This window comes from Xenopus tropicalis, chromosome 2, assembly GCF_000004195.4.
Source record: "Xenopus tropicalis strain Nigerian chromosome 2, UCB_Xtro_10.0, whole genome shotgun sequence".
Lineage (NCBI taxonomy): Eukaryota > Metazoa > Chordata > Amphibia > Anura > Pipidae > Xenopus > Xenopus tropicalis.
The window spans coordinates 80,647,421-80,675,062 of record NC_030678.2 but is presented as its reverse complement, the minus strand read 5'-3'; the positions used below and the strand labels follow the sequence as shown (position 1 = coordinate 80,675,062).

Sequence of the window (27,642 nt, the reverse complement as noted above, 5' to 3'; positions counted from 1 at the left end):
ACATACCATTCTTATTTCAATTATTTCATTTAACCAGGCCTTTCACATACATCTAAACAAACTGACTGGTGAATGGAATAGTATATGCATTTAGTCTAAATGTGCCATGAATGCATGTGAATGAGCTTATTATATTTGGTTAGTGAAAAGGGAGCAGTAAACGCAAGATGGTTTGAACTTGCCCTCCAAGATGGATCCATCAAAATCCTTCACTCTTCATCAGCACTTTGAAGAGACAACATCAATCAATATGGATTCACCTTCATCTCATTGATTTAAAAGACATCGAGCTAAAGCAAGATCTCAAAACCATTCTAATCAAATATCTAATATTAATTTGGAGAATCTCTCAGTTGTAGATCCACAATGGGAGGTTCTGGATCCCAAACCAGACCTTAAGGCCCTATATTAAGAATTTAATATCAAATTCTTTAGAGGAAAGTTGCCTGAAGTTGACCTGAAATGGAGCAACAGAGTTTGTGTGTAAGTTATAAACTAAACTTTTCAAGTTTGTATGTCACTGTTATAGGTGTAGTCACATGCATGTTGCATTGAATTAAAACACAGAAAACAAGTATTGAAGAATCAAGCTGTAATCTGACACAGGAAACATAAAAAAAATCCTAAATGAAGATTCACATATTGTTATTGTTATGCAGAGATTCTAGGGGTCACCGTGGGACTAGTAGCGGAAAGGTTGCCTATATAAGCCGCTTCTTGAAGGCCAAGGAGTATTACAGTGAAAGTAAGTCATTTCCTTTGTATTCATTTATATTGTAAGGAATATAAGCAGTATACATTTGTAGTAATTAGATGAAAAGAAATACAACAGTTTATTTACATTATAAACTTGAAATAATACTGATATAACTGTTTCTTTCTGTTCTCTACAGATCCTTCTGCATGAAATGATACATGCACATCAGCTTATTAATAATACAAAAGATGATGGTCATGGTGTATTAAGCGGCGTATTAATAGACTGACTGGTGCAAATATTAAGTGGCTAAATACAATGAATATATCACTGCATTGGAAGCATCTGTTTCTTAATAATTATTAATGTATTAAAAATAATTCCCCTTAAATTTTTCTCATTATTATATAGGCCTACCCTGATCAAGACGAAGAATATGATTTATTGAAGCGCCATTGGTGGCAGTGCAATGGCCCCTGTGGAGAATTAGAAAGAATTATTAACTGCCCACCTTCTACCAAGGCACACAAGCGTAAATGTGGAGGAGAATTTATCAAAGTTTCAGAGCCTGAAGACTGTCCTTCAAAAAAGAAAAGGAAAGTTTTATAAAGATATATGTCAGATTTAAGAAAAGACACAGATTGAAGACATATATGCGGATTCGTTTTTAACAAGAGTTTATTCCAACAGATATCAGCAAAATCATGGAGAAGACTATGATAAAAATAATATTGTAATTGATATGCTAAAAGGAGAGATGTTAATTTACTTAGAAAATGTACTACTGCCCTAATGTTGGGGAAAGAACGCCAACTCTTATTGTGAACCCTGTGCAACAGAAGTTGTGTGCTTTGACCTAATGGATCATTACACTAACCTCTCTATTGCATTTCCTTTGCTTGTATCAGGTACCTGTTAAACCAATTAAAACTCAATGTAAATACTTATAAAATAAAATAATAAAAAAACAACATTCTGTTTCTTGTCAGTCTGTATTTCTTAAACTATATTATATATATATATATATATATATATATATATATATATATATATATATATATATATATATATATATATATATATATATATATATATATATATATATATATATATATATAAAATCTCTGATAGTAAGAAGAATTATGAACTGCCCACCTTCTACCAAGGCACACAAGTGCAAATATGGAGGGGAATTTATTACAATTTCTGAGACAACATTTTCTGAGTCTGAAGACAATCCTTCAAAAAAGAGAAGGAAAGTGTAACCTACAGAGTTATAAAGAAGTAATTCACAATTCAGAAAAGGCACAGATTGCAGATTCTTTTTTACAGCAAGACTTTATACCTTTGCATATCAGCAAAACCATGAAGAAGACTACGATTAAAATAATATGGTGATCACTATGCCAAAAGCAATTGTTAATTTATTTAACAAGTTTTCTGCTGCTCCGATGTTATGGTTTACCCTGCAAATAGAACTGGACCTAAGGATTTAATGAATACTGAAGACTACAGGGCAGAGGAACCTATGGCTTCTGTTGCAAAACGTCACCACCGCTGCTTTTCTAGAATAAGAGGAATGGCAGCCTATGCAACAGAAGTTATTTAGCAAATTTACTGCTGCCCTGATGTTATCGTTTACCCTGCAAATAGAACTGGACTAAAGCATGTAACGAATACTGAAAACTATAGGGCAGGGCAACCCATGGCTTTTCTTGCAAAATGCCTGTACCACTCCTTTTCTAGGGAAAGAGGAATGGCACCACCTGCAACAAAGTCATGGACTTTGATCTGATAGCTCATGGGTAATTACACTAACCTCTCTATTGCATTTTCTTTGCCTGCATCAGGTACTTGGTAAATCAATTATATTACTCTATGTAAATAATTATAAAACAATTACAATAATAAAAAGATATTCTGTTTGTCAGTCTGTATTTCCTAAAAAATGTATTAAAGTGTTTAGCACAATTCAGATGCCATCTCAGATGATAAAAGCCAATCATAGTTGCTTTTTAGCAGCAAACAGGGAGTCAGTGCATCTTTATGCCAACTTCATATGTATCTGGTGCAAAACAATGCTTTGAAATTTGAAAGCAAAATCAGCATTGATAGCACTTGTGTGTAAATTACCGTTCCTTCTTCACATATTTTCAGGAACATCATCAATACATATTTTGGTGCTATGGCAGTCATAGACTGGAAGGGCTGGAACTAGAAGGCTAGAGAGGCATGTGCCTAGAGCACAATGCTAAGGGGCTATAGGCACGTACCTGTTTTGTCACTTATGTCCAGGCCCTTGTTCATTCATTCACTCATGCACTTGTTTGTTGGCATTTGGTGTGGGGCAAGGTTGTTGGTAAGGTTGCCTATGCTGCCTTGGCTCTGCTCTGGGGGCGGGGTGAAGTGTGCTTGGCAGCAGCCATGTGGCAGGGGGCAGTAGTAAATAGGCTTCAGAGGTCAGGTCCTCCGGTGGGCTCAATGGCCTCCAGTTGGGATTCTTGTGATTGGACTGTTAGGGTATATTATATAGAATCCCTGTGGATGGATGACACCAGGAAACTAACTTTATGAAATCTAATTATTGAACTAAGCGGAGAGCAGAGCTGAATGATAGTAACTGGTAGTAAGGTAGATTCCAGGGATTCTGCCCTGAAGCCCTGAATTGAATTTTGTAGTTTTCAGTGCAGGCACATGGACAGTGTAAGGAAGCGGATTCGCTTCTCTCAGCCTGAGGAAAAAACACAGGGCTGAAAGAAGCGGATCTACACTTCGTGTGACCTTCTAATCTCTTATAATCTATATAACTTTTTGAAAAATCTAGCACCTCCAACTAATACATCGCAAAAGCTTAAAAATTTCAAGTCATTCTCCCACCTCCTCTCCCTCTCCTTACTGCTTCTACTTGCCGCAAGTGATATCTCCCCAAATCCTGGTCCCTGCCGTATACCTATCTGCTATCGCCCACGCAATGCTTCTCATCTGGTCAAACCATCACAGACCACTAACCTGTCTAACCTTATTCAAATTCCCACTCTCTCCTCTTCTTATCTCCTGTTCTCTTGTGCTCTTCTCAATACCTGCTCTGTAACTAACAAAGCCGCTCTTATTCATGATCTGTTTTGTGCTAAGTCCTTTAACCTGTTTGCCTTAACAGAGACCTTGCTCTCTCAGAATGATAATGCTATTGAGGCAGCTCTCTCTTATGGCGGTCTTTCCTTCTCTTATACTCCCTGCATTACTGGCCATGGGGGAGGGGTTGGGGTTCTGCTCTCCCCTCATTGCCGTTTTAAACTAATCCCTATACCTTCTTCTCTCAGGTTTCCTTCTTTTGAGGTGCATGCAGTTCAGCTGTTCCACCCTCTTTCTGCGCGGGTGGCAGTTGTTTACAGACCTCCTTCTACAAAATCCTTTGACTTTGAATCCTAGCTCTCTTTTTTTTCTATGTTCTGACACCCCTGCAATTATGTTGCGAGATTTCAATTGCCACATAGATGACCCCTCTCAGTCCTGGCTAGCTCGATTTCTCCATCTAACCTCCTCCTTTGATCTCCAGCAGTGGACTAATACAGCTACCCATAAGGATGGTCATTTCCTAGATCTGATATTTTCCAAAAATCTAGATCTATTTGCATTTAACAGTGAGCCTTTTCCTCTTTCAGATCATCGTCTTATCTCTTTTTCTATTTCGTACACCTCTCCTTCTCCTTCTACTAATGCTCAGCCTAAAACCCCGATACGCAACACTCGAAGGGTTGATATAACCATTCTCTCTAACTCTCTTAGCTCTAACCTCTCCTCCTTCTGTGATTCCTCTGACCCTGAGTTACTGGTAAATACCTTCAACTCTATTTTATCATCCGCAATAAACACCCATACCCCCCTGCAGCCGCAATGCAGTCGTGCTGTCGTCCTTGGTAGTGATGAGCGAATTCTTTCATCAGGCATGGATCTGCAGTGAATTTCTGCATTTTGCCACTGGCAAATTGTTTTGCGAAACTTCCGTGAAAATTTGCAGTGGAAAAATTCATCGCGCTGAATTTTTTTGTCGCACGTCAAATTGGGCGCGGCCACGTCAAAATAAAACGCAGGCGACAAAAAAAATCATGCGACAACTGCATTTCGCTCATTTTTCGCCGATTCTATCCACAAACAATTTTCCCAACCTTCACATACCAGTAATCTCAACCTTCCAGAATCTCCTCTTTCCGTATTCAGCCCCTTTGATCTCGATACATCGTCCTGCCTATCTAACTACCATCCCGTCTCTCTCTTGCCCCTAGCCTCTAAACTCCTGGAACGTCTTGTCTTTTCTGGTGTGACTTCCTCTGCACCCATAATCTGCTGGACCCTATGCAGTCTGGTTTTTCGGCCTGCGCACTCCACTGAGCCGGCCTTATGTAGAGTGGCAAATGATCTCCAGACTGCCAAGGCCAAAGGACGCTACTCAGTCCTCATTCTCCTTGACCTTTCCTCTGCTTTTGATACTGTCGACCATTCAGTCCTTATGCCAATTCTCTATTCTTTGGGTATCCGGGATCAAGCTGCCTCCTGGTTCTCTTCTTATCTTTCTAACTGCTCCTTCTCTGTTGATCTTGCTAACAAATCCTCTACCCTGGTTCCGCTTAGTGTGGGGGTGCCTCAGGGCTCTGTGCTTGGTCCTTTGCTGTTCTCCCTGTACACTCTCTCTTTAGGAGACCTTATTTGTTCTTTTGGTCTTAAATATCACTTATATGCAGATGAAATCCAGATATACTTACACACCCCTGCACTAACCTCTGATGTTCAAACCCGGATTGCTAACTGCCTTCTGGCTATCTCCTCCTGGATGAACCAACGCCACCTCAAACTTAACCTAGCTAAAACAGAGCTCATGGTCTTCCCGCCCAAAATTAGCCCTTCTCCTCCTTTCACCATCGCTATTGACGGCATGACCATTAAGCCTGTTAATTCAGCACGCTGCCTTGGGGTCTCCCACTAACCGGCCTCCCAGACTCCCACCTCTCTCCCCTGCAATCAATCTTAAAATCTGCTGCCAGGATCCTCCTGCTCTCTCCTGGTTGTCTCCTCCGCTCCTCTCAGAGCCTCCGTTTTTTTACACCATCCACACCCTCTGCGCTTTCTGGTCTTAACCCTTTCTAACTCGCTGCCCTTACCTCTGGAACTCTATCCCTGGATCCCTCCGTAGGGAACACTCACCCCTTTCTCTTTAAGATAAAACCCAGATGCTACCGTCTGGAGCACTAAAACATTATTTTGCTTAGTCCTGCGTTTAAGGGCAAGTGCCCATACCTGGTGCACTCTTACCTTCCAATTTGTGCCTGTATGTTACCTAACCACTATGGGGCAGGGACCTCCTTCCTACTGTATCTCATACCACATGGCACTTACTCCCTGTGTATTTATACTTATTTATTGCATCTATTATAACACTTGTCCTCCCTGTGTGTAATTTTGTATATTGTAAGACTGTACAGTGCTGCGTACCCTTGTGGCGCTTTATAAATAAAGTTATACATACATACATACGTACAAGTCTGGCTGGACTTATTCCCTAACAGAGTTATGATAAAAAATGGGAAAGCTCAGGGAGGTAGGGGGAAAGGAGCAGGGAGGAAAAGTGCACAAAAGGTGAGGTGGCAGCTTGAAAGTTTTGCAGATCATAGGTATGAGTATGGTTTGGGTGAGGGTACATAACAATCTATGGGTACAGAGAAGATCTGACATAGTTGAATGTGTACACCAATTTTACCTAAAATGGACACTGCACTTAAATCAGTAACACTGATCCACTAGACCTCCCTGCAATTGTGGGGTCTACTCCCCCTATAGTTACACCAGTGTTGGTACTTGGTAACAGGCACGGAAACGGTTTCTTGGTGTAGATTTAGAGGCAGGCCAAGCCAGCCAGCCACCCTAGGCAACCCAGCCGGCCATCTCGGGTCCTCCCCCACATGCTTGTGCAGGTGCCTCTTCTGCCTACCCCTAGTTCTGGCAATGTGTAGAATATTTCTAATGAATGTGCTAGTTTCTAGCTACAGAGAACTATGAAATGCACGAAAATGTAGAAACCTATAATAACAGCATTTCAATGATTGCTAACAATGTTTTCTATTATGTAACTAGATCTAAGTTAGTTTTGACAAACCCATCTGAGAAGGATCTGGGAACCTATGCAGTGGAGGTTCCGAACACAGATGGAATTTCTGCTAGTCACATTTTAACGGAAAAAGGTAAGAAACAATGGACTCTGATATTTATATGAAAAAACTCAACTCCTCCTGAGGTCAGAAATGTCTAACTGATCTACAATTTAATAATCAGACATTCCTTGCATGTATTGCTGCAAATTTTACTGTAATAATGCAGTTTAAACTGATCTGGCTTTGCTGGAGAATGTTTATCTGTTTGGAGTCTGTTCTGTACTTTAATGCTTACATTGATGATTGTTTTAGGATTGTTTTAGGAAAAAGAAAACAGGACAGTTTTTAGGAAGCAGAAATTCTATAGACATGTTGATACTACTGAGAACTGCATGAATCTACTTGTCACGTCAGTAACCATCAGAGGTTTCAAAAAGATGGATAAATGGCTCCCTCTGTTGGATGACCACTTTATAAACTGCTCTGTGCTGTAATGGATAAAATATGATCAAACAGATCATGCTCTTCTTAAACCAAAATGTAAACTAAAGGGAGACCATCTATCTTTTATTTTACAATTTAATTGCCTCAGACATTGTTACTGTTGTGGACAACTAAGCCAAGTCCCACTGTTTAAAAAGACAGTAACAAATAAACTGTGAAGTAACCATGTTTCAATGGGCTGTAGCACTCACATTTAGAAACCACATGGTAGTTGTAGTATTTTAGTGAATATAAACAAGCCAAATATATTTATGCCTCTCTGCACACCTTCACATTTCTCATTTAATATAACCTATTACTTAAAGGAGACGTGAAGCTTTACAAAGAAGCAAGGTGGAAAAACTGCACATTTATATTCTTTTTGTTCTGTACCAGCCCCAAGCAACCACAACCCTTTACCAGGGAAGATCTGTGCTCCCAAAGATGCAACAGTAGCTCCCCATCTTCTTTTCTGCTGATTCATGCTCTGTGCTGCTGTCAGTTACTGAACTTAGGGACCGACTCACAATATACTGTATATATAGAATATAAATGTCACAATACAAGGCTGATTAATAGTTAATTCAGATTCTCATTACATGGCTGCTTAGAAACTAGGGTGATTAGCATCAGAATTAAAAACCAGGCCTGAAGCATGAATGGCTACGAAAACTCGCGTTTTTTCGCGCAAATCGTATTGGTAACGAAAAAGTCGCGATAATTTCCGAAAAGTCGTAAATTCGCCAAAAAATCGCAAAAAATACGAAAAAGTCGCAAAATGTTCGTTTTCCAATCGGAATTTTTCCAATTCAGTTGGAATTCGTGTCTTAGTAAATCAGCCCCCTTGTGTGATAAAAAATACTGCAAAGTGGAAATATATTTTAAAATAAATCCCTTTAAAAGTTTTGGATTACTTTTTTCCAATAATGAAAAACTATATTGCATGTATTGTGACCAACAAAAGTAATTTATCAGTTATAATGGTGCATAATATTTTCACGGTGTAGATTCACTAATTGCAGAAAATGCTTTGTACATAAGAAATAAAGAAAATGTTGCATAGAACTGGGAATATTTGCTCCTTTGCAGCTCATTTTTACTATTTCTAACTAGGAGGCAAAAATCAGGTGCAACTGGAACAGACATAAAAAAGAGCAGAAGTATTTATATTTTTTGTTGCTTCGTGTTTTTCAGAACTAGCTGATCTGCTTCGTAGAAGCCATGATATAAAGCACCCATGTAAGTATTTTTAAATAAAGTGAGTGAAAGTTTGCCTATTTACAAGATGTGTCAAATATCAAACTGGTGAGCTCTGAAGGATTCCCAGCAGTGAAATATTTTTCCCAATTACCTACATTTTTCTGGATCTCCACATTTATTTAGGTTTTTAGATAACCTACCCATTTAATATAGATGAAAATTGAGTTCTCTGTCTATGGGAACATTTTTATTTTGTGCTGTGGTCATTAAAGGAGAACTTAAACCCCCTTGGAAGAAAACCCCTAGCAGCTGCCCTTCATCAGCCCCCTCACCTCTCTGGTTAAATCTGGTGCCACCCTAGGCACCGGACCTAAATATGCTCCCTAAGTCATGCATCACGTGCATCTGTGGCGAAGGCTGGGGGCATTTTTTTTTAATTAAAAAACAAATATATAGGCCCCCGAGGGCTGTCCCCCAAACCCTGCTGCCCTAGGCACAGGCACAATTTATTATAGAAGTGCCCCTATTTGAACTACTGAATTAAAAATTCAGGGTTGCACGGCAGAGATTGCAAACGCCATCTTCACTCCCAACCCTTTTCTTTTCTTTTTTCAACAACACAGAGCCTGCAGGAGCATGCGCAATCAGAGCTAGTGCAGAATCAGCTTTTACTGGGCATACTCTTGCTGGTTCCGTGTCGACGAAGAGATACAAAGAAAAGAAAGCCTCAAAATATTTATTTTATATAAATATATATATATATATTTTAGTTTTATCTAGTAAAACTGATCAAGAAATATAATAGCCACACTATGATACAAGATTATATATATGCATTGCATTGCATATCTCTGACTAGTCCAGCAAAATGTATGATAGAGAAGGCAGAAAAAAAAGACAGAATCCCCCAGAGTGTTTTTACCTGCTCTTATGTTGCCTTTAGTGATACAACTAATATCTGGATGGAATAAGGAGGTGTTGGAAAATGGGGATGTACGGCTTTGGCTGCAGGTGGAAAAGCTGTCCCCTGATGCCGAATTAGAGATGATCTTTAATAACAAAGTCATTGAAAACACACCGGTAGGTCTTCATCTGCTTTTTTTCCACAACAAATTCATGTTTTTGCTGACAAAAGCATGACCTGAATTGCAGTTTATAAAATGCCCCCCGTTAGTATGCCATTACTTCTATGTATTAAAGTAAATTAAAAATATCTTGAATATTTGTAGTTGGTGATAAGAAATCAGGTTTGGTTAATGTTAGGATTAAATTCTAGAATTGGTTCATTATAGGAACGAAAGATTACGTTCGATAAAGAAAATGGACTCATTGAAATTATAAAGGAAGACTTTGGTGAGGAAGACAGAGGAACATACACTGCCAAGCTGCAAGATGGAAAAGCATCAAATCAGTTCACTGTGACCCTCACAGGGGAAGGTTAGCAAGCCTTGGTTCTTTGCATAACCACATTGCCAATTGCAAGCCTCTGCTTAGAGCATTATTCAATTAATTGCAATTATTACACACACTTATTTATTCAAGCTCAAATAAAAATGGTGAAATGAACTACTACTAATATTATCATTTTACCATTTCTTATTTTATCTGTAATATAAAGTGCATGTAGGTATTAACAAACTGGGCTCTACCTGGCGTTGTCACTACTCGTGTTACGCTATAAAGTTCACATTAGAACTGCCATTTACCCAATAAAAAGCACAATGGTGTGCCAGAGATTTCACTAAGATTAGGAATTTATTAATCATATACAACACCATGCATTATTATGTTGGTTGCTTATGCTGCCCAGATTCTTTAATTTAAAATAGACACATGATATGATAAATATTGTGAATTTATTGAACATTTGTTGCAGACTTTGACAAACTTCAGGATGAATCCAATTCAAAATGTAAAGCCTGGAAGAAAAAGAAAGGTAGGACTTATAAAATTTTGAGGACTGAATTAAAAATTTTTAGATATATGGTTAATATAATTTGTCCACAGGCATTAAATACATGATTTCATCTCTTATATAACCTAGTAATTCCATAAGTGCATACATGATTTAAAATCATAGGGGCAGATTTACTAAGACACGAATGCTCGGAGCATTCATTCGAGCGCTCCAATCGTATTTTCGCTGCATTTTTCGACGCCAGCACGACTTTTTCGTACACTTGCGTGACTTTTTCGTACACTTGTGCAAAAAAAATGGAAATGCTTTTCTGCTGTTTACAATCGCGTGACTTACGATCGCCAATACGATATTATCGTGACTAATATGATTTTTTCATAAGCATTTTCGTGATATTTGCGATCTTCAGAAATTTTCGTATCCAATCCGAATTTATCCCATTCGGGATTCGAACTCGTGACTTCATGAATCTGCCCCATAGTGTCACGCTTGGTATCCCAAAACCCAGAATGAATGCCAAGGCCCCAGTCATAGCTCACACTTTTGCCTATAACAACTGCCTTTCACTGCGGGAGGAGCCCTCTGCTACTACTGGATTGCCACCAGGTCTTAAAGTTAGACAACCAACACAGAAGTTTTGGACAGGCAAGGAAACTGGTGCGTGTTGCAGGAGTAACAGCAAAGAGCAGAGTGTAGTCGAGTAAAGAGGCCAATATCCGATAACCAAACTTGTAGCGCAGCAGAGAATCAGGATCTAGAAGCATGGTCAATAACATGCAACAGGTCAGTACAGGCAGCGTATGTGCTGACGTCACTTTTGCCGCCAAATCTAAATAGCGCTTCTTTGTCTGATTTAGTGCCCAAGCTGGTTAAGAGTATTCTGACTTTACTTAACCCTTTATTGTTTCCTGCTGGTTTTTGACTTTTGCTGTCCCTGACTTACGAATCTTCACTGCCTCACAGCAACCTTTTGCCTGACTTTGCCTGATCCCTTTTGTACTGCGTTTTCTGGAATAACCTTAGCCGTCTGTAGGATCCCTGTCAATTCCACTGCAGAAAGTTCAGGGCCCCAAAAGGGCATCTGTTAATATTGGGGTTGGCAGGGCTCTCCTGCTACACCTAAGAGGTTACTAATGGCAGTTTACGGGCTCCTCTACATTACAGTCCGTAACAACAGGCAAGAGTCGGGAACACAAGATCAGACAGGAAGCACATCCACGAACTATACAGGATAGACCACATTGGGCAATGGCAAAAAGGTAGTGGCACCTTTAAATATTCGAATTTCAGGCACTATGACATTATGACATGGTGCGTCAAAACTCATGTAAGAATAAAAAGATGCACATATTCGATTCGGTCCACACAGTGCGAGGTGATCAGCGGGTGTCCTCACCGCCTCACCGTAACACGTAGATTCTAAAAATAATCCAAAATAAGGTACGTATACAAAATTCTAATGAGATTAATTTCTCCCAGAATAAATTACCATGTAATTAAACTAAGTATAACATTAAAAGATGTCCTACAAGTTCTTAAAGCAGTAAATAGTTTATGAGCTCATACAGTAAATAGCTGTTTGCTCAGACCACCTTCACCTTCAGGGCCAAGGACTAAAGAATTTCTATGTAACCTCCCTGTGACTATAGATGTACTTTTATTGATTACATCTAGTTGACTGAATTTCTAGCCTAATTAAAACAGACTGATCATTAATGTTGCCTTGCTGAATGGATAAAAGGTAGCAACTGGTTCAGTAAACTGTAGAAAACACTCATATTACATTTCAAAGATATGCATCTTCCTCAGGACTGCGTTTACATATTTTATTTACATAGGCCTGCGTTTACAGGAAATATCAACCCCTATGATAGTAGCTCAAACAAGCTGCAATAAGACCTAGTAAAGCAGGAAGAACTGTGCCTTAAAAGTTAAGGATTCACTTGTAATCTCTCTCTGGTTTTAAGCCCCCAGATCCTAAAAGCATTCACTGGAATTAACAGTTTCTCGGTTTTTTTTAACTAGGACCACATTTTGTGAAACAGCTGCAGTGGAAAGTGACAGAGGAATGTCATGTTATTATAACATGCAAGGTATATTGTTTCACTTTGAATGCACAAATGACTGTATTTGATTGTAAGATAAGCAAAATCAGTTTCAGGATTGTATGAATAGCCCTGTTAGTAGAGGAGAAATAATATAGCTAAATACCTCACTGTATATGAATAAATATTTACTATTTGTGGAAGGATCAATTTTGAAAAAAACTAGCATTGCTAAACATTTGTAAGGTCAGATGGCAGGCATGTGAGGGTAAACAAATAGCAAATTGACGCTCAGCAGCTATGAAAACCCATTAGATCAGTGATCTCCAACAGTGGTTCATGAGCAACATGTTGCTCACCACCACATTTGATGTTGCTCCTGATGACCTTAAAGTTTTGGAAGCCTATTGATACAATTTTACTCCAAGCAGAGTCTCCTGCAGGCCAGCAGTCCACATGGGGCTACCAAATAGCCAATCAGAGTCCTTATATGGCATCCCCAAAGAACCTCTTTCATGCTTGTGTGGATCAACAACACTTTTCACATCTGAGTGGGGCTCATGAGTAAAAATGGTTGGGTATCTCTGCCCTAGCTAAATGTTTAGTCCTTTGCCATAATGTGCTGCTGTGTAGTCTTCTGAAACTACTGAGAGGCACAAACTGATTGGTCAGATGTGAAACATTTGATTTTGAGTTTAATGAATGGCAAAGTAAAGCTCAGTACCCTTGCAGGTAAAACATTTTTCCTTGGTTCAGTAGTTATGATTGGTCATATGGGAGGTGTCTGATTTTTGATTAAATGGATGCTACATTAAAGTTCAGCACCATTGAAAACCCCAAGGTACATGTTTCGTCTTTTGCCACAATATGTTGCTCTGCTATACTTTGAACTGATGTAATCTGAATGGTCAGATGATTACGTATGGAGATACGGTCGAAGAGGTGTCTTTACTGCATATGACTGATTGATTTCCATTGGAGCACAGACAGCAAGCCTGCACAGTACACACCTCTTCAACCACCTTTACAGTCAGAGAGGAGAGCTCAGCAAATATAAGAGGTGGAGCTTCACAATAGACTAGGAAGTAGCTTAGAGAGCTGAAGTTGAGCTGCTTGTAATACAGAATCTACATATAACCAAGTTCAAGAAGAAAGGTATATTATTCTGGGGGCTATATTTAGTCATTTTAAAGAAAATTCTTACTTATTCTTAGAGAAGGGAGGGGTTTGTTTGTTCAAAGATAGATAAGGATCTCTGAAGAAATTGCCCTCTTAATGGGGGGGATGTTTAGTGAAAAGAAACAACTATTTTAAGTAACTGGCAAAAAACTAGGAAAATATGGATGTTTTTAAGTAAAAGAATAGACAAAATACATTTTCAACCCAAGTTCTATTTACTATGCTCATTTTTACCAAAGGTGATTTTAGGTGTATGCAGTCCCTTTAATCAAACACAATAAAAAAGAGGGCATTTAGTGTGCCTTTAATTTGAAATATGGTGTCTGTCTCTCTTTATACAGGTGACTAATACAAAGAAAGAGACAACTCTTACCTGGTCTTTAAATAAGAAGCTATTGCCTGATGTGCTGTTCGATGACCAGAGTGGGGATAGTAAACTTGTCATTAAAAAGGTATGTTTAGAGTGCCTCGTACTACAGACACACAGTCCATTAATGCAAGCAATCTTGGGCTAGAACTGGCTAAATCTTGTGATAATGGATCACATGAAGCTGACTGATACACATTACACAAAATAGAAATTCCCAGGCATCATAGCCGCAAAGCTACGAGAACATATGAGCCAGTACATGAGCATGGCTTAGAAGGGCATTGATAACAACACCAGAGGCTCACAATACCAGTTGTTTATATACAGAACAATTTCCAGGGCTCATGCTCTAGACAGATCAACCTGAGTACAGCCTGGATGATTAGAGGCAAGCCTACAACTCAATGGCACACAAATGGATCTGTGAATGACTGAACTTATACAAAATCAACAGGACACTAAGGACCTTCTTTAAGAACTCAGTGGAACACTAGAAGCCGACTCAAGACGGTTCGCACAAGTTGGCATTAAGTGCAGCCTAAAACAAAGGCGATGCATTATCCCTGTTGCTGTTATGCATATGCTTGAATCCCCTCAGCATGATAGTCACAATGACTAGATAATGGTATAACTTCAAGAGTCTAACTACCATCAGCCACCTCCTCTACATGGATGACATCAAGCTGTATGCATAAACTAAACTATTGAATCACTGACCCACCTGACATGCATAGTGAAGACAATGGGATGTTACTTGCACTGGAGAAGTGTGGCTCGGATGGTAATAAAAAGGAGAAAGGTGGTTAAGACTGATGGGGCAAAACAACCAGCAGGGCACATAGAAGAATACAAAACGAAGACCAAGCATACATGGAAGGAAAAACAAAGGAGATGCCATGATAAGACAGCATTAAGGCACTAATCATAGAAGTACAGTAACAGGTACTAAGCATCAGATACATAGAATCAGGTATCAACCACACTAGAAATGAACCAAGGTACCGACTGTACAGAGGTCTCAGAGATACAGCACTTAGTGGTAGCTGTGAGATGCAGGCAGGAACATGAGCTAAATCCTCCTAAGTCCAGATGGCAAATTCTACAGGAGATTCCGTGGGACTTGGACAAGGATCAGAAGAAAGTGGTGGTGATAGATGTAGCAGTCTCAAGTGACAGAAACATCAAGAGGAAGGAAAATGAGAAGCTGGAAAATTACCAAGGCCTGAAAGAGAAACTAGAGAGGATGTGGAAAGTGAAGGCCAAAGTGATATCTGTGATGATAGAAGCACTTGGGGCCGTGACTCCTAAGCTGGGAGAGTGGCTCCAAGATTTCAGAGAAAAAACAGCAAAGAACCAGGCCTTTGGTAGAAGACCCAAATTCAATTGCTCTGGCCTAAAGAGGTGGCTTCTGGTTCATTAGAACATAGAAACTATAACATAAACAATGATAATGAAAAAGTGGCCTGACGGATACATCAAAAAATGGTGCCCATGAATTTGCACCAGGATCTCATCATCCCATTGTGTTGAATCTCATTTATGATGTTATGGCCCACTACCAATAATACCTTTGAATACACTATGTTTCTTGCAACCTCTTCCCAGTGTAGATATCATTCTTGTGAAGTCCTGAAAGTGGGCTTACTCCTGTTCTCAATCACTTCAATTTATTTTTTGACCTGTTCCTAGTTACTATTGTCTGTTGCCTACCCTGATCTGCGCCTGATTTTTTGGTCTGTCTGACTACTCCATAATATCAGGGCCATATACTATTAGGATATAGCTAAGCTTTCCAATGCTGTTTTTTAAAAAGCTGTGCTAATAATGTTATGTTCCACTGTTTTAATAGTTTACCAGTGAACAGAAGGGACAGTACAATGCAGTGGTAAAAGATACCAGGGGAGAGGACAGTAGTGATCTTGATCTCACCAAAGAAGGTAAGAAAACATCTCCAATTATTCACATACACATGTTTTTAATCTGTGCTGGAGCTCTCCCTGGTGTCAGAGGCACTGCATGTGCTCAGGGTGCTTATTGGTTTAGCTGCACTTTCCCATTCTGGAGGTTTCCCTTTTGAAACAGGGAGCATTTTTTCTCTAAAAGGTTTAACAAACAGAGTGCCTTTTTTATTATAGCACCATAAATGCTCTACTGCATTTAGCTGGGTTTCAGATCTCTTAAACGGCATCCGGTATTCAGAATGATACAAAAATAAGGACACGTGTGCCCAGTACCTACTCCCAAATCTGGGTCTGTCGTTAGCCTCCCATTGTTCTGGGCATCCTGCATACCATATAAGGGATCCAATACCTGTATTTCAGAGCACTTTTGGAGTGGGTTGCATCCACCCCTTGCTCCCCTTTTCTAAATGGATTTAAACAGATGAGGAAGCAGGTTTTTGAAGAGCACTCCATAACTTGTGCCACTGTCAATGGTAAATGATCCATACTAGATGAACACAAAGAACTTGTGTTTAAATTGTTTTTTTGTTTTGTTAAGGTTTCGAAGACATTATGAAAGAAATCTGCAGGATTAGTGGTAAGACAGATCATTGCTCTGTATACAGTTCTACTCCATTTTAGCCTCTGATTGGCTTCATTTCTGCATGTGGTGCAATAATTATACATGCATATTCAAATGCTGACAGATTTACAAAACAGTCAGATGTTTACTTTCATTATTCTAACTGCATTATACCAGTAAAAGCTATATGTTAATTTAAAGGAACAGTAACACCAAAAAATGAAAGAGCTTTAAAGTAATAAAAATATAACGCACTGTTGCCCTGCACTGGTACAGCTGGTGTGTTTGCTACAGTAACACTACTATAATTTATATAATAAGCTGCTGTGTAGCCCCGGGGGCAGCCATTCAAGCTGGTAAAAAGGAGAAAAGGCACAGGTTACATAGCAGATAACAGATAAGTTCTGTAGAATACAATAGTGTTTTATCTGTTATCTGCTATGTGCCTGTGCCTTTTCTCCTTTGAATGGCTGCCCCCATGGCTACATAGCAGCTTATTTATATAAATTATAGTAGACTTTCTGAAGTAAACACACAACTTTTACCAGTGCAGGGCAGCAGCACATTATATTTTAGTTACTTTTATACACTTTCATTTTTTGGTGTTACTGTTCCTTTAATGCAATAAGCAACTAGACCAGGATGAACTTTGCCCATGTTTTTTTTTATAAACCATATATTGCTGTTTTGTGTGATAAAATAATTCAAAACAAAGATATGCAAAATAATTGTAAACTTTTCCAGAGCTTTTGCCATTAGCTTGCTTTTCTAAATTCCTGCTAAATCAGGGATCATGGAGGAACTATTCACCAAGGTATAGTAGCATTATTATTAGGACCTAAAAGGCCAGTATAATGCCAGAGATGTATTATTGGTTTAACGTAATGCTGTTATACTGGCATTAAGAGCTCCAGAACAAAAACCAGAATAAAAATTTGGAATTCACAAGTGGAAATAACACTCCAAATTTTACATTTAGAATTTCACATTAGCACAAGCAAAACTGCCTTAATAATGCCAAAGCCAACACCAACTGTCAAAAGTTGTAATAGCAGATTTGTGTAATTACTAATTGGTACCTGTACTCCAAATTAATTAAAGTGATTTCAGCCCTGGGTAACATCATGCCACTTTTGTTTTTGTCCACCTTGGGCATGCAGTATGCATACTCCTCTATGTCCTGTCCTTGCACATGATCTATTTTTATTTAATCTTTTGAGTTCAGCAGTAATAGAAGGGTAGACTGGCACATGTGTAGAATGATCTGTGCGGTGTTGGAAGTCACTCAGTCCTCAGCACCTGCAAGTGAACTTTATGAAAAAGGAAAAGCTCACTTGCAAATCATTTTGGCAACGTTTTGGCTAAATGATTTACATTTACATGGCATTATGCTGTTTAAGAAGACTGGGAGGAGGAGAATGTATATGTAAATGTTAGCTTTAGTGGGGTTTCCACATGGACAGAATGTATTGCTCAATACAAGTCTTCATAATCAGACCTCATACTTATGATATACTGGTGAGTGTCTGGACCACCAACAATAAATTTTGGTATCTTCCCTATTTTGAACCTAAAGGTCTATTTGCCTCCTTATTGTACTGACTTACTGGTGCATGTAGAGGCCAGGACAAGTATCCATTATCCCCTTAATAGTTAATATCTGAAAATCTATTTTGAATGCCTTGCAAACACACAGTAATACACTAGTGTATGTATGCTTTATAACATATTTGTGGTCTTTGAATGTCTCCTTTCCCACCAGCTCTGTCTGCCTCCCCTCTGAAATGCCAAGGCACCCTTGAAGGGATCAAGATATACAGTGATGTGAAATGCTTCATGGAAAGCATGAACCCAGTTTGGTACCACAAGTATGTTCAAAATGCCCTTAAAAAAATATGTTTATTACATGAAAAAATAAACATGATTCCATTCATCCTATTAGCTTATTCTTTAAAAGAGAAGCAATGTCTAATAAAGGATTAGGCTGGCAATGTACCTGATGTTTTTAGGTAGGTAACACTGCCCAAAGATGCTCCCTGTAGCTCCTACACATGCTTGGTTTCCTCAGGCTGCTAAATTAAAATTTCTATGTAACTTGTAATGAAGATAAATAAATAGCCATTAGTTGATCAGTTAATAAATTGCAGATACCAATGAGGCATAAATTCTCTACTATGGAGAACACAAGTGTACGTTTTGTAGGCCTAACATCTACAAAACAAAATGCACAAAAGGCAGATTAGTAAATAATTTAGTTTTAGTTGATGAAGCAGCATAAAACCCAATGCAGTATATTGATAAGTAATTAGCCCTGCAGCAATAGTGTTTGTGCTTTATTTACAGTGGTAAACTCAGTTTCTGATTTGATATGCATCTATCCCTTATTCGCAACCCAGATCATACTTGTCACTTACCCCAGAATAGAAAACACTCCAATTTGCGTAGTTTAATAGGTGGTTTATTTGGTCCAAATATATACCCTTTTGTATATGTATATGGGCTAAATAACCACCTATTACACTATGAAAACAGTTGGAGTACTGCTGGATTTTTTTCTATTGATACGATATTGCAGCAGAGGGGTCTTTCAGAAAAGAAGCTAAGTGAGCCAGAGGTTATAGGGTTGAACTCTTTACTACTATACATAACACCAGAAACATGGGGAGCTCTTCTGTGCAACCTGGATGGCATGGATCATTATTGTGCGTTTATGCCCAGTGGTTTAACTTGACATTAGCCAACCCCATGACCATGTAGGGGCTTAGGGGATAGAGGGGTCTCATCCCCCAACAGCGGTAGAGCAATATACATATAATAGGGCCGATTCACTAAAGTGCGTTAAAACGAGCGCTATTTATAGTATGCGCTACAATTTTTATTGCTTCTTATTATTTGCGACTTAACCCACGATTCACTATAGGATACTTGCGTTAATTTAGACGCGATGTTGCTTGCGTGATTTAACTCGCGATGAGTGGTTTAGTCACAAAATATTCGTAAACGGCTGGATCCTGGATTCCGACTTTGATCCTTCTGTGCATGATTTTGGAAGCCTCCCATAGGACTAAATGGCACTCTGTAGCTCCAACCTGGCCCAAGGAAAGTCATGATACCAAAACTTAAATGAATCTGAAACTTTCGTACAACTTTCGCGACTATACGATTTTTTCTCACAAAATTTTGTTGCAAAGTATGAAATTGTCGCGAAAAGTACGAAAAATTGCAGAAAATATGCTAGGAGCGTTCATATATTAATAATTGTCCCCCATACTTGAAAAAATCCCACTGCCAAGTCCATGTTGTGTTGCCAAAAGCTCACAAACCACAAATTTCTATAATTACCGCCTGCCCCAAGTAGGTGTTAATTTTCGCAGAGACTAATGTGATATTTAGCGCATCTAATGCTTCTTATGTGTTTGTGAATCATGCGTTAGTATTATTTCTATGCGAGAATTAATGCAATGCATTAAAATTAATGCCTTGCGATTATCCGTTATTTAGCGCATGCGATATGCGGTTTAACCCATGCGATAATACTTTAGCAAATAAAAAAAGCATGCGATAATGCTTATCGACCATTAGCGAATCAACCCTAATATATGATGTCATATCAAACAGAATTTCTAGCATAATTCTTTTCATATTTTAGTTTCTCTCTTTCTTTCTCTTTGTCCTGCTTTCCTTGCATAGTTACTATATAATTTATTTATCAGTTTAAAATATTTGAGATATTTCTCAAGCAAAGAATTATCAAGCAATCTACCATACTGGTACTGGATAAAACATTTCTCCTTTTTTTGGAGGTGGCCCTTTTAAGCAGAGTGGCATTCACATATTTTTTGTTCTTGCTCTGGACTTCACAGAGATAAAAAACTGTCAAGTACTGAGAGGGTTAAATCTGGAAGCACGGTGAACCAGGTCTGGCTCCATATTACCAGCCCTACTGAATCAGACAAAGGCCAATATACTCTAGAGCTGTTTGATGGCAAGGACATCCATAAACGCACCCTTGACCTAAGTGGCAAAGGTAAAAAGGAATTGTTTATTCTTTTTATTGTTTGAATATCATTATGGTATTGATCATTTCCCTGCTGCCTCTGTGCTCATTGCCCTTCTCTACAGAGTAAAGCTGCTCAGCTGACTTTAGGATTTATTGAGCAAAAAATAAATCAGCACAGACCATAAATCAAAGATATGGCCTTCTAGCTGTTACCAGCCTCTAACTCTGAAAACATCAACTAGCTAAATTTTAAAGTAGCCAGAAGCCTTAGATGGTTTACATGCCTAATGAATAGACTTTTGCAAATAAATCAGCATATCTGATACCTTGAATATTAATGATTGTACTTGATTATGTACAGGTATAGGACCCGTTATCCAGAATGCCGGGGACCAAGGGTATTCCGGATAAGGGGTCTTTCCGTAATTTGGATCTCCATACCTTAAGTCTACACAAAAATCAATAAAACATTATTTAAACCCAATAGGATTGTTTTGCATCCAATAAGGATTATTTATATATAAGTTGGGATCAATTACAAGGTACTGTTTTATTACTACAGAGAAAAAGGTAATCAATTTTAAAATTCTGAATTATTTGATTAAAATGGAGTCTATAGGAGACAGGCTTTCCGTAATTCGGAGCTTTCTGTATATCGGGTTTCCGGATATGGGATCCTATACCTGTATGTATGTATATCTTTATTTATAGAGCGCTACTTATGTACGCAGCGCTGTACAGTAGAATACATTTATACAAACAGGGGGTTATTAAGATAATAGATAAATACAAAGTACAACTATAAATACAAATAAATACAAGGTACAGTTGCAATAAGAGTCAAGAACACAAGATGATGGAGGTCCCTGCCCCGTAGAGCTTACAATCTATATGGGAGGTGTCACTTACAGACACAAATGGGCAAATGTAAGTGCTGTAGGTCACAGTGGGTGACACTACAATATAAGTGCCAGTTTCCAGATCAGGTGCTGGGCGAGTGCTCCAAAAGGTAGTCGCTAAGTTTAGTTTTAAAAAGACTGAGGGAGGATTCTCTCTGGAGGAAATCAGGGAGGGCATTCCAAATGTAAGGGGCAGCAATTATGACTAAGCTAGCGTAATAAATTAAAGCATGATGTCAAAACAATATATTTTTTTTAATATTTAGATGATTTTAGAATGTTTAAGGCATGTTACTCCACATGACATAGGGATTTCTTATCAGACCCGATGCCTATAAATAGAACAATCAGTTACATTTTAAAATTACATTTCCAATCTCTTGTACTTTAGGGTGGGTTTTTTTTTTTAGAAAGCTTGACCTAGCCCTATGGAAAAAAATATTTTGTATTTATTACTTGCACATTCCAATATATACTTTTTAATTTCTTCATTTGTTTTTTAGAGCACTATGTTTATTACATGATTTTTTTTCTGTTGATTTTCAGTGTTTGAAGCTGCATTGGCTGAACATCAGAAACTCAAGTAAACTGTTTGTTTTATGATTTTATATTTGTAACAACCAATAAGCCACAGTTAATGTATATATTTTCTCCAACACACAGAAATTTATTGTGAAAGAAAGAAAATCCCAATAGACAGATGTGGGATGTTATACATTTAGAAATTGATTTACATAGTATTTCATGTGCTGATTGTCCAGACTCCTTTTTTGGTACTTTCTGGTTACCTCTATACATCAATAGTAGTAGACACAACCTTTGAAAAGGAATAAGCTCTGTCCTGCAAGATATGTGTAAATGAACAGGTGAACAGCAGTGTGATCATGAGCCCACTTTCCAAACTATTTACCTCCTAACCTTCAACCTCTTTATTGTCCTAGGGAATTATGTAATAAAAGGCACCAGGAGCAGAAACCCATAGCAACCAATCAGCAGGCAGCATTTACTGGTCACCTGTTAAAAAACAAACATTGTATTGGTTGCTATGGGTTTCTGCTCCTGGGCAAACTTAGTTATATATGGGGGCTTGTGTATTTTCTCATACTATAATTAATGTCCATCTGTTTAACCTGTTTGTTGCCATATGGAATTAGAGATTGGTCATGGAATAGGCAAAATGAATAAAAACAGGAGAGCTCACTGACACCTGGGCCCATCAGGATTTTTCCTGGAATTCCAGAGGGCCAGTTTGAAACTGGTGATCAGGATCAGATATTAAAATGGGTTAATCTATAACATATGGCTAAAAGTACATTGACACTTGCCTAATAGACATCTTATTTCAAAACCAATATAAAGGTGGTCTTCTTTTTGCTGTTAAACTGCCTTTACCCTCTACTTTTCTGCTAAGGCTTTCCACTAGATGTTGGGGCATTGCTGGTGGAATTTCCTTACATTTATGTATATGAGGTTAAGCACTGAGGATAAGATGATCAGGCCTGACTCGCACAGGCATTCCAGTTCATCGCACATGTATTTATTTTGGGTTGAGGTCAGGTTCCTCCATTCCCATCTCTGGAAACCAGTTCTGCATGAACCTCACTTTGTGCATAGAAGTATTATTCTGCTGAAACAGAAAATCATCTTCCCCAAACTAAAGCACAGAATCGTCTTGAATGTAATTGTATCATGTAGTAGCATCTGTATCAGCCATGACAGCTATGACTTAAATATCAAATTCCAATCATTTGAAAAGGTGTCCACATACTTTTGGTCATATAGTGTAATATTTGCTTTACTTATTAAATCCAACATAATTTGGAATTAATAATTATACTATAAAAAATCACTACATGTAACCATTTTTGTCAGTAAACCTGACTACTAATGATAAAAAGACTTTACAGCAGAATAAGTACACATTTCAGCTGCACAAGAAGCTAAAGCAATGAATCCAACAAACCAATCAACTGTTTTATTCCTTTCTGAGATAAGGCTAATTTTTGTTTTATTTTTATCTGTTTACAGGGAAGCTGCAATAATAGAGAAAAGTAAGTGAGGTGTAATAAAAAAAACTTTTGTAGCAACAAAGGGGCAGTTTGCACAAGTAGTAGCATATTTTCATCATGCTGGCTTCAAAAAATACATTGCGCTACATGGGGAGGAACATTTCTGAAAATTTAACTTAGTACATTTTTTATTTTTTTATGTGAAAAAAACTCACCAAACTTGAATGTGTACTAAAAACATGAAAAAACTCACCAAAAATCTCATTCTACTTATCGTTTTCAACGAGTAGTAGAGCTACTAGTAGCTCTGTGTGTCTTCACCCTAAAGATTCAAGAGTTTATAGCATGGTCACCTTGTATATTTATACATAATTATCATATCCTCCTTTAGGGCAGTGGCACACAGAGAGATTAGTCGCTTGCGATAAATCTTCAATACCACAGGCATCTAATCTCCCCGATATTCCATCCCACCAGCAAGAATGTAAATCGCAGGTGGGATGGCATACACGTTGCTTTGGTTTCCTTGCAAGGCAACTTCGGGTGACCGAATCGTTGTGTGTGCCATCCCACCGGCGATTTAGATTCTTGCTGGTGGGATGGCATATTGGGGAGATTAGTCGCCTGCAGTAGTGAAGATTTATTGTGGGCGACTAATCTCCCCGTGTGCCACTGCCCTTAAGTGGCTCCAGTTACAATAATCCCAACTTGGCTAGCTTTTCCTCATAGCAAAGAGATTTCATAACCTTTTTTCAGCTTTGCCACTCTTCATTGTACATTTTCTATTTCATTAATATCCTTTTGCATAATTTATGGTTGCTTCCTTGTAAAACATCTGTTACGATCAATAGGTTACATCACCAAAGGCACTAGTTCATCAGCATTAATTATGTAGAACTTTTATCAAATGTGTTAACTTTTAGCTTTACACTAACTAGAGTATGACTAATGCATTGTTCCGATCTATACTAAAATTTGTCATTCTTAAATATTTTTTCTTAAAGGGAAGCGTTGTTTACCACTTCAAACTCAAAAATTTGAAGACCATTATTGGTAGTCCAGTTTTTAATACTGTTCCATATATTTAGACATCTGTCCATGAACATACATATGGGTATCCAAATGATCTACTTCTGTGCTCTTAAAACAAAACCTGTGCTTTTCATAACTAACTAATCACAGACAGTGACTGTGTCACTTTAACCCATTTGTCATATGACGTGTGGTGGGCAGCAAAGCTGGAGAAATTCTTAAAAACTAAAAAGAAATCTTGTAATGTAGAATGTTGTATTTTTTAGATCGTGCTAAAGTTGTCCGGGGTCTCCCAGATCTAGCTACGATAATGGAAGACAAGGTAATATTATTTTATTTCTCATACATGTGGTGTGCACATTGTTCAGAATTTTGTATTTTCTACTGTCTCCTTTTAAGCTTGTCAAAGCTTGTTTTGGAATAAATTGCCTCAAAACAACAAGCCTCTATAGAATAATTACTATTGGGTATACATACTTAGAGTATATAGAAAAAAAAACTAAATAGATGAAATCTCCTTCTGGCACTTCATTAGATGTTTAGATTAAACAGATGGTGTTATCCATCCATAGCAACCAATCAGATCTTTTTTTATTTTCTAAATTGTACAAGAATGACAACTTCTTGCTAATTAGTTTCTATTATCAATATCACTGATTAAACCAAACATGTATATTATTATATTTGTCACAATTGGACACGTGTTCTAAAGTTAGTAGAGTGCTGACCTTGTACAGTAACCCACAGCAGACATTCAATATGCTTTTATTGATCATTGTTCCAGTTTAAGCTAATTGCAGATGCCAAATGAATGCATGGGGGCTCTGTGATCATGGATGTCTTGCATTGGGCATCAGTCTGCCTTGGCTGGGAACTGCTAATTGCTTATTAATTGCTATAGGGTGCCACACTAATGGAAATGAAAGGAGAAAGCCTCCTCCCTACAAATGTTGACTACCCCAGTGGTCAGAAACTAGGAGCATTTGGAACTGCAAAGACACACAAACTTTTTAGGAGCTTACACTGACATAAAAACAGATACTATTACTTTAGAATGGCTTAGTAAGGTCATCAGTGCTCGGTTAAGCCAATTGTTTTACATAACTCATTGAAATATGAGTATTATCAAAAATAATGAAGTAACCCTGAAGTTGTTATTTTCTATAAATTATTTTAGGTAGCTAAAAAAATAAACTGCAGAGTCAGACATCAAAATGGGTTTTTGCTTCAGTGTACAGTTGGTCTTAAAGTTCATTTTTAACAGGGCATGTGTGTCTGGCACTGCTTGTGCAAGAACAGACAGTCACACTATCCTCTGTTTACATAATTTTGCATAAGACAGGTCATTATCCCTTCTCCTACAGATTTAAAATGCCTGTTATTTTCTCTCCAAATTTACTGTGCTGGTTTCATTTATATTTTTACTACATTTTAAATAATATTCTGTACTCCTGTTGACCCTATCTTAAAGCCTAACACCAAGATATGATATTTGAATGTTTGCCCAATAGCCAGTTTGCAGTAGTTTCCAGAGAGCTCGGTTTCCATGTCCCAGGAAAGTAGCAGAGCCCCATGGGGGTCATTTACAAACACAGGGCAAATTTGCACCTAGGCAGTTAACCATGGCAACCAATCAGATGCTTGATTTCACTGTTCTACTTGCAGCTGTGCAAAAAAAATAATCACTGACTGGTTGCTATGGCTTACCACCCCGCTGCAAATTTGCCCTGTTTATAAATGAGCCCCCAAATTAGTTACCGTGGTGTTAATAATTATTTGTGCGTTTTTAATATCTTTACATGTTCAGATATACAGTAGTACCCAATATCAAGAAAACTCCAAATTATCTTCCATAGACTACACTTTTATCAAATCATTTCAATTTTTTTAATGATTTTTTTCTCTGTAGTAATCAGTAACTTGTACTTAATGGTGACTACGCTGCATGAATCTGTATTGGTGGCAAAATAATCCTATTGAGTTTACTTAATGTTTAAATTAATTTTTATTGTGGTTATCCACATTATGTAAAGACCCCTTTTGCCTGCCCTGTCAATTAATGCCATAGTGTCTTTCATATTTAATGACAAATAATATTAATTTAAAAATTACTCTTGCTTTTCTTTTTTAACAGACCCTGTGTTTGACATGTCATATATCTGGAGACCCAACGCCAGAAGTTTCCTGGGTAAAGAATGATAAAAATGTAGTGTTCAAAGATCGTTATAAACTGGATATCAAGGGAACTGTGGTTACAATGACCATAGAAAAGATATGTGCTGAGGATTCTGGGAGGTACAGTATTACAGTGAGAAACAAGTACGGCTCAGAAGTTGGGCAGGTGACAGTAAGTGTCTTCAAACATGGAGAAGAGCCTGAAGAGCTGAAAAAGTCATGGGATAAAACCCAAAAGCCACGGAGCCGTTAACAGCACATTTAAGACAAAAGCCCTATTTACATTTGCAGATGGCATTCAATGTAGTTATATTACTGAACTTTTTTCAAATAGGAAGATACTTATTGGCTGAGGTTGATATTAACCTAGCAAGTTTCTATAGAAGTCAATTGGAATTGTCTCTAACAACTTTATTTATTCTCCCAGTTTATTAAAACATTACAGATTTTCAGCATCATTGAAAATAAATGGAACAATACAATACCCACGTGTGTAACAGTTTCTTTCTGTGAAAAAACATAACTGCTAATATTCTTACGTTTTTTTTTCTTAAATAAGGTAGTGCTTGAGGGGGGAAAAAAGCAGTAGCAAAAAAAAGTTTTTTTTATCTTGACCTTAAATATTAGTAAATAGGCCTTTAAGTGTTCCTAAGCTGACTTATAACAACTGTCTTTCATATACAACCCTCCTCTCCATTTCCATTACAAGAACAAGAAGGGACATGACTGGAATGTACTGTACGTTTGCAGATAGTTTATTTAAATTGGTTACAAGAGCAAACTGTGCAGGTAAAAAAAAGAACAAGCAGAATCTGTGAATACAATATACTAATTTATTACCATAATAGTTTTGCTACAATACTTGGTTCCCACATGATACATACAACTATCTTATAAGGTAAATCATACCATAAATTAAAGACTTATAATTTTTATTATCATAGGAAACAAACTATTAATATGTCTTCA

At 37.9% G+C, this 27,642-nt stretch overlaps 1 protein-coding gene across 1 annotated transcript in view; it reads left to right on the top strand.

Moving 5' to 3' along the window:
• myom3 (myomesin 3) overlaps positions 1-27,112 on the top strand; it is a 62,439-nt gene extending 35,327 nt beyond the window's left edge. The window contains exons 23-37 of the mRNA XM_031896212.1: positions 6,824-6,930; positions 8,518-8,562; positions 9,467-9,603; positions 9,816-9,960; positions 10,400-10,459; positions 12,467-12,534; positions 14,007-14,117; positions 15,885-15,972; positions 16,535-16,573; positions 18,321-18,426; positions 20,422-20,585; positions 22,004-22,040; positions 23,486-23,508; positions 24,765-24,820; positions 26,633-27,112. Coding sequence (XP_031752072.1) covers positions 6,824-6,930; positions 8,518-8,562; positions 9,467-9,603; positions 9,816-9,960; positions 10,400-10,459; positions 12,467-12,534; positions 14,007-14,117; positions 15,885-15,972; positions 16,535-16,573; positions 18,321-18,426; positions 20,422-20,585; positions 22,004-22,040; positions 23,486-23,508; positions 24,765-24,820; positions 26,633-26,926 — 1,480 coding nt within the window. The 3' untranslated portion in view covers positions 26,927-27,112. The remainder of the gene's footprint in view (positions 1-6,823; positions 6,931-8,517; positions 8,563-9,466; positions 9,604-9,815; positions 9,961-10,399; positions 10,460-12,466; positions 12,535-14,006; positions 14,118-15,884; positions 15,973-16,534; positions 16,574-18,320; positions 18,427-20,421; positions 20,586-22,003; positions 22,041-23,485; positions 23,509-24,764; positions 24,821-26,632) is intronic.
• The last annotated feature ends 530 nt before the right edge of the window (positions 27,113-27,642 follow it).